The 12824-nt window shown below is 36.0% G+C and overlaps 1 protein-coding gene across 2 annotated transcripts in view; it reads left to right on the plus strand.

Annotated features, from left to right (window-relative positions):
• The window catches only part of LOC148953197 (uncharacterized), a 128417-nt gene that overhangs the window by 93147 nt on the left and 22446 nt on the right, over positions 1-12824 (plus strand). For both annotated transcript variants that reach the window (XM_089087566.1, XM_089087567.1), the window contains 2 exons: positions 7211-7417; positions 8725-8888. In XM_089087566.1, the coding sequence (XP_088943692.1) occupies positions 7211-7417; positions 8725-8888 (371 nt within the window). The remainder of the gene's footprint in view (positions 1-7210; positions 7418-8724; positions 8889-12824) is intronic.

A 12824-nucleotide genomic window follows, 5' to 3' on the forward strand; every position in this document is an offset into this window, starting at 1 on the left:
AGATATAAAAAAGCGTTTTGAAAAGTATTGCTTGATGTTGGGATATTCAAAAAGCTGTAAGGCAAAGTTGTGTGTGAAAAAGATGAATACTGCAACTTGTAAAATTGGTTTAGGAGGGACATTACGCAAAGAATTGGTCCTGAAAAGATATAATAAAGCCTTTTGAAAAGTATTGCTTGGTGTTCGGATATGTAAAAAGACGTAAAGTAAAGTTGTGGGTGAAAAATATGAAAACTTCAACTTGTAAAATTGGTTTAGGAGGGTCATAAGAAAAGAACTTGTTCTGAAAAGATATAATAAAGCCTTTTGAAAAGCATTGCTTGATGTTGGGGTATGTAAATAGTCGTAAAGTAATGTTGTGGTGAAAATGATAAGTACTTCAAGTTGTAAAATTGGTTTAGGAAGGACATTACGTAAAGAACTTTTTTCTGAAAAGATATAATAAAGCCTTTTGAAAAGTATTGCTTGGCGTTGGGGTATAATAAAGCCTTTTGAAATGTGGGGGCCCTTCTGTGTCTCAAGTGCACAAAAAAAGTATTAAAAAAAAGAGGCGGGGGGCTCTTTGGAGCCCCGGGGGGCCCTTTGGGGGCGCCAGGGGGGTCTTTAGGGGCGTTGCTTGATGTTGGACTATGCAAAAAGTCGTAAAGTAAAGTTGTGGGTGAAAAGGATGAGTACTTCAAGTTGTAAAATTGGTTTAGGAAGGAAATTACGTAAAGAACTTGTTCTGAAAAGATATAATAAAGCCTTTTGAAAAGTATTGCTAGGCGTTGGGGTTTAATAAAGCCTTTTGAAATGTGGGGGCCCTTCTGTGTCTCAAGTGCACAAAAAGAGTATTAAAAAAAAGAGGAGGGGGGCTCTTTGGGGCCCCGGGGGCCCTTTTGGGGTGCCAGGGGGGTCTTTAGGGGCGCCGGGGGCCATTTTGGGGTACCGGGGGTCATTTTGGCCGCCGGGGAGCCTTTGGGGCGCCGGGGGCCATTTGGGGGCGCAGAGGGGCCCTTTGGGGGCACCGGAGGGCCCTTTGGGGTTGGGGTAGGGAACCTTACAAAACGGTTCAAATTGAACTTGTGTATTATAACGACCACGGAGTTTCACCCAAAATCATCTTCTAAAATGTTTCGAACGGTTTCGCCCAAATAATCCCCTAAAATGTCTCAAACTGTTTCGCCTAAATCATCTTCTAAAATGTCTCAAACTGTTTCTCCCAAATCATCGTCTAAACTGTCTCAAACGGTTTCATCCAAATAATCTCTAAACGTAATTTCTGCGTGTTCCTTTTGTTTTGGCATCCCTGCGCTGTTACATTTGAAATTCCCAGGAAAGAATTCCCGCTTTAATTTCTTCATCTCTAAGGTGTTCTTGGTTACTCTATAAAGGCTTCGATAGAATATTAATTTATCGCTAAGCCTAAAGACCTGAGATGCCATATTTAAAAATAGGATACCAATTTATCTCTGTCACTAAAGACCGTTTATCTCTCAGACCTAAAGATCAAAGAAGCCATAATGTTTCTTAATTCCCCTTTCGTGGATCAATAATTCCCCTCGATTATGCAAATCAATTTCTCAGAAATCTTCTCTCCTCGAGTCGATCAATACATTTTCCCGTTAATGCGCATGCGCAAACTTCGTCCCAGAGTCATTACACATAGAAACAACAAATAAATTGAACTTGAAAAAGGGGGCATTGACCCCATTAGACTCGATCAATAATCCTTGAATAAATTATATCCCGTCAGCGTTAGACTCAATTATAGACTGCAGCAGTGGTGCCCCCCAGTAACGCAATATATATATATATATATATATATATATATATATATATATATATATATATATATATATATATATATATATATATATATATATAAAAAAAATATATATATATATATATATATATATATATATATATATATATATATATATATATATATATATATATATATATATATATATATATATATATATATATATATATATATATATATATATATATATATATATATATATATATATATATATGTATGTATATAATAATAATAATAATATATTAATATATTGAAAACCCGTCGTATACAATGAATGTGCAATGACAGAGCATACAAAAATGCGAAAAGAGGAAACAAAAAGAAAACATACTAAAAAATAACAACAAAAGCAACAACTTATTAAATAGTATACAAAATAGTACGAAAAGAGAAAACAAAAAGATAAAATGCTAAAAAATTACATCAAACGACAAAATCGTCGAAAATAGCAACAAGGTCAACAAACTTGGAAAGGAGAAAAAAAAAGGAAACAAGAGGGACAATTAACCAAACAAACTTGCCCACTTGTGTTTTAGAAATGCTGGTTTTGGTGTTTGCCGGCTAATAAGTGTCTTAACAGCTAGATTTGAGTCCGCTAGGTTGTAGCGCAGATTCAGAAAACTATTTTTTGTCCAAGGTGGCAATTTTAGTATGGACTTTGTAAAACGGAAAAACAAAGAGCTGATTTGAATCTTTTCACGGTTTGTCAATAATTTCCATAAAGGGGTCACATATAATATATGTGACAGAGTGGTAGCATTGTAAATACTAGCCAGGTATGGGCGGTTAAATCTCAGAGACGGGCTAACGATCAAAGCATAGGAGCCAAAAATTCATCATTCAAGAAATGATTTCAAGAGGGAGTGGGTCTACTGCGACCAGATGTTTGCTGGTTACCACAGACACGATGTTGTATCAACTGATTTTACTGAGCAATCATCTGGTGTGACATTAGTAGGAGAGTCATTCTTCCAACTGTAAAGCAAGAATTCCGACTTTTGAGAGTTGAATCTCAGACCGCCATTTACATAATTGGACTGCAGAAATGAGAGTATTTCTGAAAAATGGTTAAGTGTCCGGCTAAGGTTCAGCGCGTCATCAGTAGAGCATACTGGGGAGAAATAAATGGAACTGAGAATGCATGATAAAGAAAAGCTGTCTTGAAACTCAGTATTGTACATGTTGAAGAAATTTTAGGATAAAACTACCCCCTGAAGGACACCTTTACGGACTGGTATCAAAGTTGACCGAGGGGCTGGAGAAAGGCCTTTATCGGTAGGGAGCTTGAATCGCACGCGAAGGCGAGAGTAAAGATCACGGATAGCCCGGGTGATATTTGAGTTCACTCATCTTCTAGCTGATTTTAGCAACATAATTGCATGAATCAAAGAATCAAACACCCTATGTATGTCTAAGCCATTGATTGCTAGGCTTTCTTCTGATTTGTTTGAATCCGAGAGTTAATATGTAGCGATTTAGCACGCTTCAGAACAAACAATACCGCGTTGGAAACCGATTTGTCTTGGTGAACTGTAGCACAGTTTTTCTGGTTCATTTACAAATAAAAGTTCAAATAACTTGAGTAGAGAAGTGAAAACCATTATAGGACAGAAAAAGAACCATTACATGGTAATTTTTTCTTTTTTAGGAACTGGCATAATATCTCTCATTGATAAAGTGGTTGGAGCACTGAATGAGGATAATCAGCATCAGAAGAGTTCCTCGACTAACGTAAGCGAGACCCACACCCTTTCAAATTGAGTTTGATAATTCCATTAATCTTATAAAATTGTTTAGGTTTTTGGTAAGAGAATGCCCCTCACATAGCACCCTCTGTTAAATCATAATCGCCCTGAAAAGAACTATCTAAAAAGTCTTTAGGCTCAGCTTTATATCGTTTGTTGAGGGCTGGGTCGAGAGCCAACAATTTAGACTCAGAGTAAGTATTCAATTCAGAGTCACGGATATCATATGCGGATAGAGGCTCGTTACCTTTGGAGGTCAGAAAATGCCAAAGGAAAGAAGGATTAATTTTGGCATTTGTATATTCAATCTTAGTCATCTTTTTCCTTTGAAGTTCAAACTCCTTCGTAAATTTTCTTTTTGTGAGCAGGCGGATTGAATTACCTACCCCCGAACTGGGTCGTCCACAAGAAATCCAAAGTTGAAGCCAAAATGAAGACTTAGAATGGATATCCGCTAAATACCGATATCCAGACCAGCCAGGAAGGGTAGGGTTACGGGGTCTACTTAGAGGTACGGTAACCTTTTCAGCACAGCGAAGTGCCTGACCCATTTCTGCGCAATAAATATCGATTGCCAGTTGCGTTTCCTCCTTTGAAAGAGCATTTAATCTAGAGGGAAGATGGAAAGGGACACGGATCTTACTAAGGACTCTGGAGGCTTCTTCTTGAAATAAAACAGGATTAATTTTACGCCAATCACGGCGAGACCTAGGATGGGTTTTCGAAGTTGTTTGCGTTTGTGTATCTGAGCTGTGGCAAAGAATCTCAGCTGAGAACTGTATTGGTAAGTAATCAGATAGCTGAAAATCAGGCACAGTCTTGATAGATAAGATCCAGAGGTTTGTAGAAGCAACGACGTGATCAAGATCTGATTCAGACATAGAGGCGTGTACGTGCGTAAAGTTTAAATCTTTACAGTTGAGGTCAGATAGATCTTTAAAAATACTAAGCAACACCATAAAACGTAAACATCTAGATAAGAGCGGTTCATTCAAATCGCAATTGAAGTCACCACTTAATATGCATTGAAGGCTTAAGGATCTAATAAGGTTAATACACTGGCCGAGTTTATCACTAGAATAAGTAAAAGCACGCTCCGAACGCTCATCATGGTAATTTGTAGGCAAATATACATAAGTAAAAACACAGACCTCAACACGAATCGCTAGAAAATTATCATTGACTTCAAATACACTAGATATTAGATTCGAACGAACGAAAATGGCAATACCACCGGAGGTTCGCACTTTTCCACTATGATGTATCGGTGGAACTGTATAAACCAATAGTGCACTATTAAAACTCAGAATGCTTTTACTGCGGCTTGTGAAGAAATGTTCTTATAAATAGACAACTTAATTTTGCTCACATACAACATCTAAAATTATACTTTTGTTCGTAAGCTAGCCATTAATGTTCTGACATAGACATTTACGTGGAAACGCATCAGATGCCATTTTTCGGTGGATTACGGTTTGAGGGACATTTTACACCGTAAATAGAGTGACTGCCGATTCTGTATTCAACGCAGAATGTTAGCTTACTGCACGGTTCATCTCGCGTAGAACGATGTTCATTTGAGCCACATCTAAAGCATATAAGTTGAGCCAAACACTGGGAAGCGAGGAGACTGATTTTGTGACAGTTATAGCATCGTCTTGGCAAGAGATTAAACGGATCAGCAGGTAGACGTTCATAACCGATAATCACCGAAACACTTAGAAATTATTGGAGTTCACTCATAGTGTCAAAATACACTTTGAAAGAACGGGATTTTCCGCATTGTTCAGTCTTCGTACTATTCGGGATTAGATTTCCTAGTCCATCACAGTTCATATCCTCAGGGACATTTCGAAGCACAACTATGTGCAGGGGTTCTCGAACAGCAATTTTGAGATCGGGCGTGGAAGATTTCGCTTTCTCAACGATTTTATTTGCTGCAGCTTTCGACCTCAACCAAAGATTTCGTTTATTTGCAGATTTCCAAAGTTTGCTTTTGTCATTTATATTTTCATAAAAACAGTCTGTCAAACCTTTCCGGTCATTTAGATCACTGACTTAATTCAGGAGATTTTTCTAAACAACAGAATAGGAAGGATCTTTGGGCTTGGATATTTCAGGTGCGCTACGAATGCTTGTGAAAATATTGACGGCTGGAGCGGACTGGGTGGCTAAAAAGCTATCAAGTTTCCGAGAGAGTTCACTTACTTTGGCAGTAACTGTTGCATTTACTACATTTCAGATGACCGAAGCCGAACAGGGGTTAAAGATTACAAATTGTGGTATACTGACAATATTTTTTTCAGATACTACAAGAAATTCACACGTTTCAATGATATTGGTTTCATCTTTAGAGTAGGTCATACAATGATTTGTAATATTTAACTCAGTAGGCCCTATGAAAGCTTTGCTTAGCCTTTATAACATCTTCATCTGCTTAGAAAGCGACACAAGCTTTTATAACACAGTCCAATTTTGTTCCGTCTGCTCTCGTAACACAATTCAGTAACGGATTCAAAATCATTTTTTCACTTTCAGCCATCGTAAGTCTAAGCGTAGTCAAATCTCAATGTAAAGTCGCTAAACCAAGACTTACCCGCAAGGGGGGCTTTTTCAATTCCCCCTACTTTCAAATAAACACCTTCTTAATATCCAAATGAAATAATCCAATCTAAATGCAATAGTACAAATAGTTCAATCACACAGCCTGACAGTCAATATAACCAAAAACCGGTTTTTTTCAACAGATAATAAGAGGTGTCTCAGAAAATAAGAGGTGTTAACTGCATGAATGCTTGACCTTGACTGATATATATATATATATATATATATATATATATATATATATATATATATATATATATATATATATATATATATATATATATATATATATATATATATATATATATATATATATATATATATATATATATATATATATATATATCTATATATATATATCATCATATCATATCATATCATATATATATCATATCATATCATATATATATATATATATATATCTATATATATATATATATATATATATATATATATATATATATATATATATATATATATATATATATATATATATATATATATATATATATATATATATATATATATATATATATATATATATATATATATATATATATATATATATATATATATATATATATATATATATATATATATATATATATATATATATATATATATATATATATATATATATATATATATATATATATATATATATATATATATATATATATATATATATATATTTTTTTTTTTTTATATATATATATATATATATATATATATATATATTTATTTATTTTTATTTTTATTTTTATTTTTATTTTTATTTTTATTTTTATTTTTATATATATATATATATATATATATATATATATATATATATATATATATATATATATATATATATATATATATATATATATATATATATATGCGAATGCCTATGCCTACTTATAAACCTATAGCTAAAATTAGTATTTCTATAAGGAACTTAACTTTCATTCTATTTGAAAGCAAGGTACCATCGAAAAAATAAGAACCTAACAGAGAAACTTAAAGAAAACAAACAGGTGGGTGAAACAATTAAATAAGACTTGAACACTTTCAGGTTCAATGGAATGCAATACCTCAATCATTCACAACACAAAATGCCTATAACCATCCACTCTTAAGTCCAATTCAAGTTACTTATGGTTCAGCCCAGACTACTTACAACGCTTCTACAAATTATGGCTTCTGCGCAGATCTCAAAAATACAGCAGAACAGTGCTTCGAATGGAAAGAACAGAAACCTACAATATCTTTTAAGACCAAGGTAAGAATTAATTTTTTGCTTACACCTGAATAGAGCGATAGATCACAATATTTGCTGTCGAATGAGCCCTGTCAACTTACTACACTCACACATTGTATGGAACAAGGGAGGGGGGGTAAATTTTACATTGGAAACTGTTTAATGACTGCAAACACCATTTTCAAAATATACCCATGCAGACTGTGTTTTGATTTTTAGCAGCTATGATAAAAAGGCTTAAAAAAGAAGTTTCGCGATTAACAGGATTTGAAATCGTAGTCAGAGAGTTTTAGGCACCAGGACTGGGGGTTTGAATGTAACTTTTTTCAGCCAATTGTTAAATATCACGCATTAAACGAGAGCTGCCTCGACCTGGACAGGCCTTTGAGACAAACTTTAGTAGAAATTAGTAGCTATTTGGCGAATATGTGTGCTGCTACCAATTGTATCTATATGGTTAACTTACAATTTCAACTTCATCTTTCCTCCGATTCAAACTGTTGTTTTGTATCGGCGGAATACTGTGTTTGTTAAGATGTTAAAATTACAATTCCCAATTTTATTTGCATTAGTGGCTTCAAATATCTTTAGATATCAACTTCAGCAAATTTCAAAGCCGTTTTAGAAGTACCAGCTTAGCGAGTTAAGATAATGAACTTCCATATTACAATATTTCCCTTATAGTCAACACGTTAAAAAATCTCTGGAGGGAAGCTGTGGTGAGGATTAGAAGGTATTATGAAAAATATTGACTGTTTTGTTTTGTGACACTCAGATTGCAACTTAACCTCCTATTTGTAATTACTGACTTAAAAACACTTGAATGCTAACTCTACACTCACCATTTGGACCCCAAATGGTGACAAGGCAAATTTTCAGGACTTATCGCCTATTTTAGTTAAAATGGCTATCTTGAAATTTTTATTCGATACCAATTGAGGCTGCGAAGCACAACAGCTATTGTCACATCTCACATTTTCCCAATAGAATAAGCCTTATCTCAAATTTCTGAGTTCATCTATTTTATGTGATGAGACCAGGGGGAAAACATATGGGGGATTTATTGTGTTCTATCCAATCTACACTAATATATTTATTGAATATAATTCACCTCAAGAGAAAAGACAGGATTCTATTCAGGAGAGGATATAACTCATTTCGGGAGGTTCATTCATTCAAGGAATTTATATATTGCATTTGACTTTCCTGAATTAGAAGAGATCTACATGCCTTCTCTTTAACCTATTCCCCTTATCGTGCTAACATGATATTTAATCTGTGTCATTTTTTTTTTTTTTTATTATCCTGAAATTCCATTTGATTCTTAGGTGTGTAGTGAAAGCCTAAAATGCAGTCCGAAATCCCCGAGCCTTGATGAAGACTTATCTGGGTGTGACAAGCCAAATCTCTGTCGTGTGTGTGGGAAAACGTATGCCAGACCAAGTACTTTAAAGACGCATTTACGAACGCATTCAGGCGAGAAACCGTTCAAGTAAGATATTCTTTGATCGTACTATTCGTAAGCTAGTTTCGTCCGAATGCTTTTGTCTAGTATAGTTCAGAAACTATATGTAGTAAGTGCAATCATTTACGCAAAAGAGGGGATGGGGTCAGACCCTTTTCAAAATCTTATGTATCTCCCTTTTTTTCGTAATCTCTTATATTTTTCATTTTATTTGCAATTTTTTTTTTCTTTTGAACCTGACCCCCTCCCCTCTTGAAAAGACGTTGCCCTCCCTCCCTATTTAATAAAAAAAAGATGATACAATCCCGTTGCTTAATTTTGCATCTATTATCAATGTTTTTATAACGTTAGTTTGTCCAGAGAATCCAGCCGTGAAACATATCATGAATATGTTTGAAAGTGCATCACTCATTCTGGTCACTAGCGTAACGTAGACATAACGTAACAGTAGTTTAAATTCCTATCCTACTTCCCCAGTATTTCCAACTTAAGGAAAACCCATAGTGTCGAGAAGGTTCTAATGTACGAATAATAATTTTTGCCGTTATTTTTAACATTAAAAAAGGCAGGCAGGCAGGCAAAAAAAAACACGATTATTCTTATTCTTGAATACTGAGAAATTTTAGTCTAGTTGGAAACTTTAACAGCCAAACAATTATTTAAAAATTCCAACGTGTTCCCATGAATTCCAATGCTGAATTATCAATTTTAAAAAATAACAATATTCATTATTCTAATCAATTCGATTCTACACCCACCATTCCAATCACGGATTACCATAAATTATTATTATTATTTTATATTGTATTTATTTGTATGAAACATTTAAAGAGGCTTACCACCCTTGGAGTGGCTTACTTTTCCGAAATGTTTGGTTTATTCAAGTTTTAATTTGCACGTATTTGCTCTTGTTTTTGTATGTTTTTTTTTTTTTTAAATTTATTTCATTTTGTTATACTCCATCGTCATGTTTTGTATTTTTGATGGGTTATAAAATAAATTAATTAATTAATTTAGTTTCTGGAAAATGACACTTCTCTACCATTAAGCGATATATTAATTCTGTCAAATGAAAATAAATAACTAAACTATTTTATTTTATATTTTGATATTCCATTGCCCCAAGCGTGAGACCACCAAGTGCAGTTTTAATTACAGCTGCAAAGTGTCAATAAGGCCCCCGAGACCTTCTTTCGATAGCGCTAGTTTCAATCAGTAATTTAGAATTTAATTCGTAGACGATAGTTGAGTAATTAAGAGGCTCTTCTAGAATTAGGGACGAAAGTTCTATGGTAAACGTTTAGTTTTAGTATAATAAGCGTTTAGCTTCAAATTATAATCAGTTAAAAAAGATTATTGTCGGCTAAGCCCTTTTGTATTCATTCATTAGGCATCATAACACTTAATTTCACTGGATTTTAACTAAGGGACAAAATTCGAGATCAATTATCCCGCTGAAAGTGGATTATGCTTCAATATAAACGGCTTGTCGATTAAATGCTCTAAGAAACACCATTGGAAACGATTCTTTTTTTTAATATTGAATGATTTTCCCTTTAGCGTAGAACAATTATTAATTTATAGAATAATATTTTAAATTATACAATATTCGAAAATAAAGCTCGGTTACAAGATAATTTAAACATTTAAAAATCAGCCGTCAGGTAAGCAATTTTGGTCGTCTGAACCTAAGGAATTTCAATAATTTTTTGAAAAAAAAACTTGGCGTCTCAGTTTTGTTTGTCAAAGTTTTTCCCAGTTAAAAAAAAGAACAAAATAATCTAAAATAAATTATTTGTTGCCCTCCCCTCCTCACACTGTATTGGCCGCCCTGTACGTTCATAAAGTACCAGACACTTCTAGCTACTTGGTTTTAAATACTAATCTACAAATGAAATAAAACTGAGCTATGGATCTGTTTGATTCCTAAATTATATAAATTTGAATATTATTTCTTAAGCCCAATCTAATAACCGATTTACGATTTTTAAGAGGAATAAAATCAATTTTCTTCTTTACAGTAAGCCTTTCGTCTGACAAAGAGTGGAGTAATAGTAATGGTTAATACTAATGATATGAAACGAATTTGTAATATTCTAATCCTCCTAGAAAGTTTGTGGAAAAAAATCAACAAGGAGCTAGGCAACTTATTCTGAAAACTACAATTTTATGCATCAAGATTAGTTTTGATTCTTGCCTCTTCTGTGGGGACTACGATTGGGAAAGGGCCAGGAGGCTCATGGCTTCCATGTTTTTTTTGGTTTTTGTTTTTTCAGAAACGGTTGAAAGATATAAAAATTGTTTTTTGCTTTGCAAAGTAGCTTTGTGAAAAAACAAAAAATAAAATTTTCAGATGGCAGATTATACCAAGCCTTGGTGCCCCCAAGTTCATCATGTTGAGGTAATAGACCAAGTTGATAGCTTCACATATCTAGACAGCATTATTAGTAAAAAATGTAGATAAGTAGAAGTGACCCTATAACTCCCACGAGTACACCAAATATGGGCATAGAGTCATTAGGGAGAACAGGTGGTTAATGGGGTAAATGACCTAAACTTCCAAGGTCGATGTTGTTGTTGTTGTAAGTGCACACTCTCTGCGAATGCTATGCCGTCCAGGAATTTGGAACACCTGTGCTGTCGACCTCAATTCACCTATTGTGAATCAATAAGTCACCTTAGAAACAACAAATTAATTCCCCTTTCTTGACAGATCAATCAACCAATGACATCATCTGTCAGACTTTAAAAATTTTCGCATAGAAACGATTCTCCAGGAATAGATCCAAGTCATTAATGTCTTTGCCTCGGAAACAACTCTTTTGGTCGAACTCCAAAGGATATTAATAGCCAAAGGCCATGGTAACAATTCTCCAAGAAACATCTTAGTGATGAATTGTTTTAGCGCAGGAATCAGGTTTCTTATTAATTTGAAATGCATTAGCGCAGAGATGCCAAAAACAAAAGGAACACGTTGAATTACGTTTAGGGATTATTTGGGCGAAACTGTTTTAGACAGGTTATGAAACTATTTCAGCGAAACAGTTAGAGACATTTTAAAAGATGATTTTGAAGAGATTTTAGAAGAGAATTTAATGGTGAAACTCTGTGGTCGTTATAATACACAAGTTTCATTTGAACAGTGTTGTGAGGTCCTCTAACCCAACCCCAAAGGGTTCCAATCCACCTACCCCAACCCCGAAGGAAGCCCCCGGTCCTCAAAGGCCCCCCAAGCTCCCAAAGGGCCACCGGCGCCCCCAAAGGACCACCCAGACCCCAAAAGGCCATCCCCGGGCCCCCCAAAGGCCCATCGAGCTCCCAAAGGACCAACGGGGTCCCAAAGGCCCTCCACCGGTCCCCAAATGTCCCCCAGGCCCCCAACTGTCCCTCCAGACCCCCAAAGGCCCTCCCTGTGCCCCAAAGGCCCTCCCTGTACCCCCAAAGGCCCTCCCCTGGCCCCCAACGGTCCCCCGGACCAGAGACGCGCTACCGGGATGCGCCGTGGCTCCGGAACGCGCCGCAGGATGTGCCGCAGGGATGCGCCGCGGGTCAGGAAAGCGCCGCAGGGGATGCGCCGCAGGAAGGCGCCGAAGGATGCGCCGCAGGGATGCGCCGCGGGTCAGGAAAGCGCCACAGGGGATGCGCCGCAGGGAGGCACCGCAGGAAAGCGCCGCAGGATGCACCGCAGGGATGCGCCGCAAAAAAAAAGTAAACTAAAAAGTAAAAATTTCGAAATATTATCCCCCAAACGCCCTCCTCAGACCCCCAAAGGCCCTCCCCTGGTCCTCAAAGGTCCCCCGGGCTCCCAAAGGGCCAACCGGCCCCCCAGGGTCCCCTGGACCCCCACAGGACCTCCCCCGGTCCCCACAGGTCCACCGGGCCCCCAAAGGCCCTCCCCCGGTCCCTAAAGGTACCCCGGGCTCCCAAAAGACCACTCAATCTTCAAGGGCCCCCGAATCCCCA

The sequence above is a fragment of the Artemia sp. Qi Xiang Cuo genome, chromosome 4 (genome assembly GCF_049724085.1).
Source record: "Artemia sp. Qi Xiang Cuo chromosome 4, ASM4972408v1, whole genome shotgun sequence".
In the NCBI taxonomy this organism is placed as follows: Eukaryota; Metazoa; Arthropoda; class Branchiopoda; order Anostraca; family Artemiidae; genus Artemia; species Artemia sp. Qi Xiang Cuo.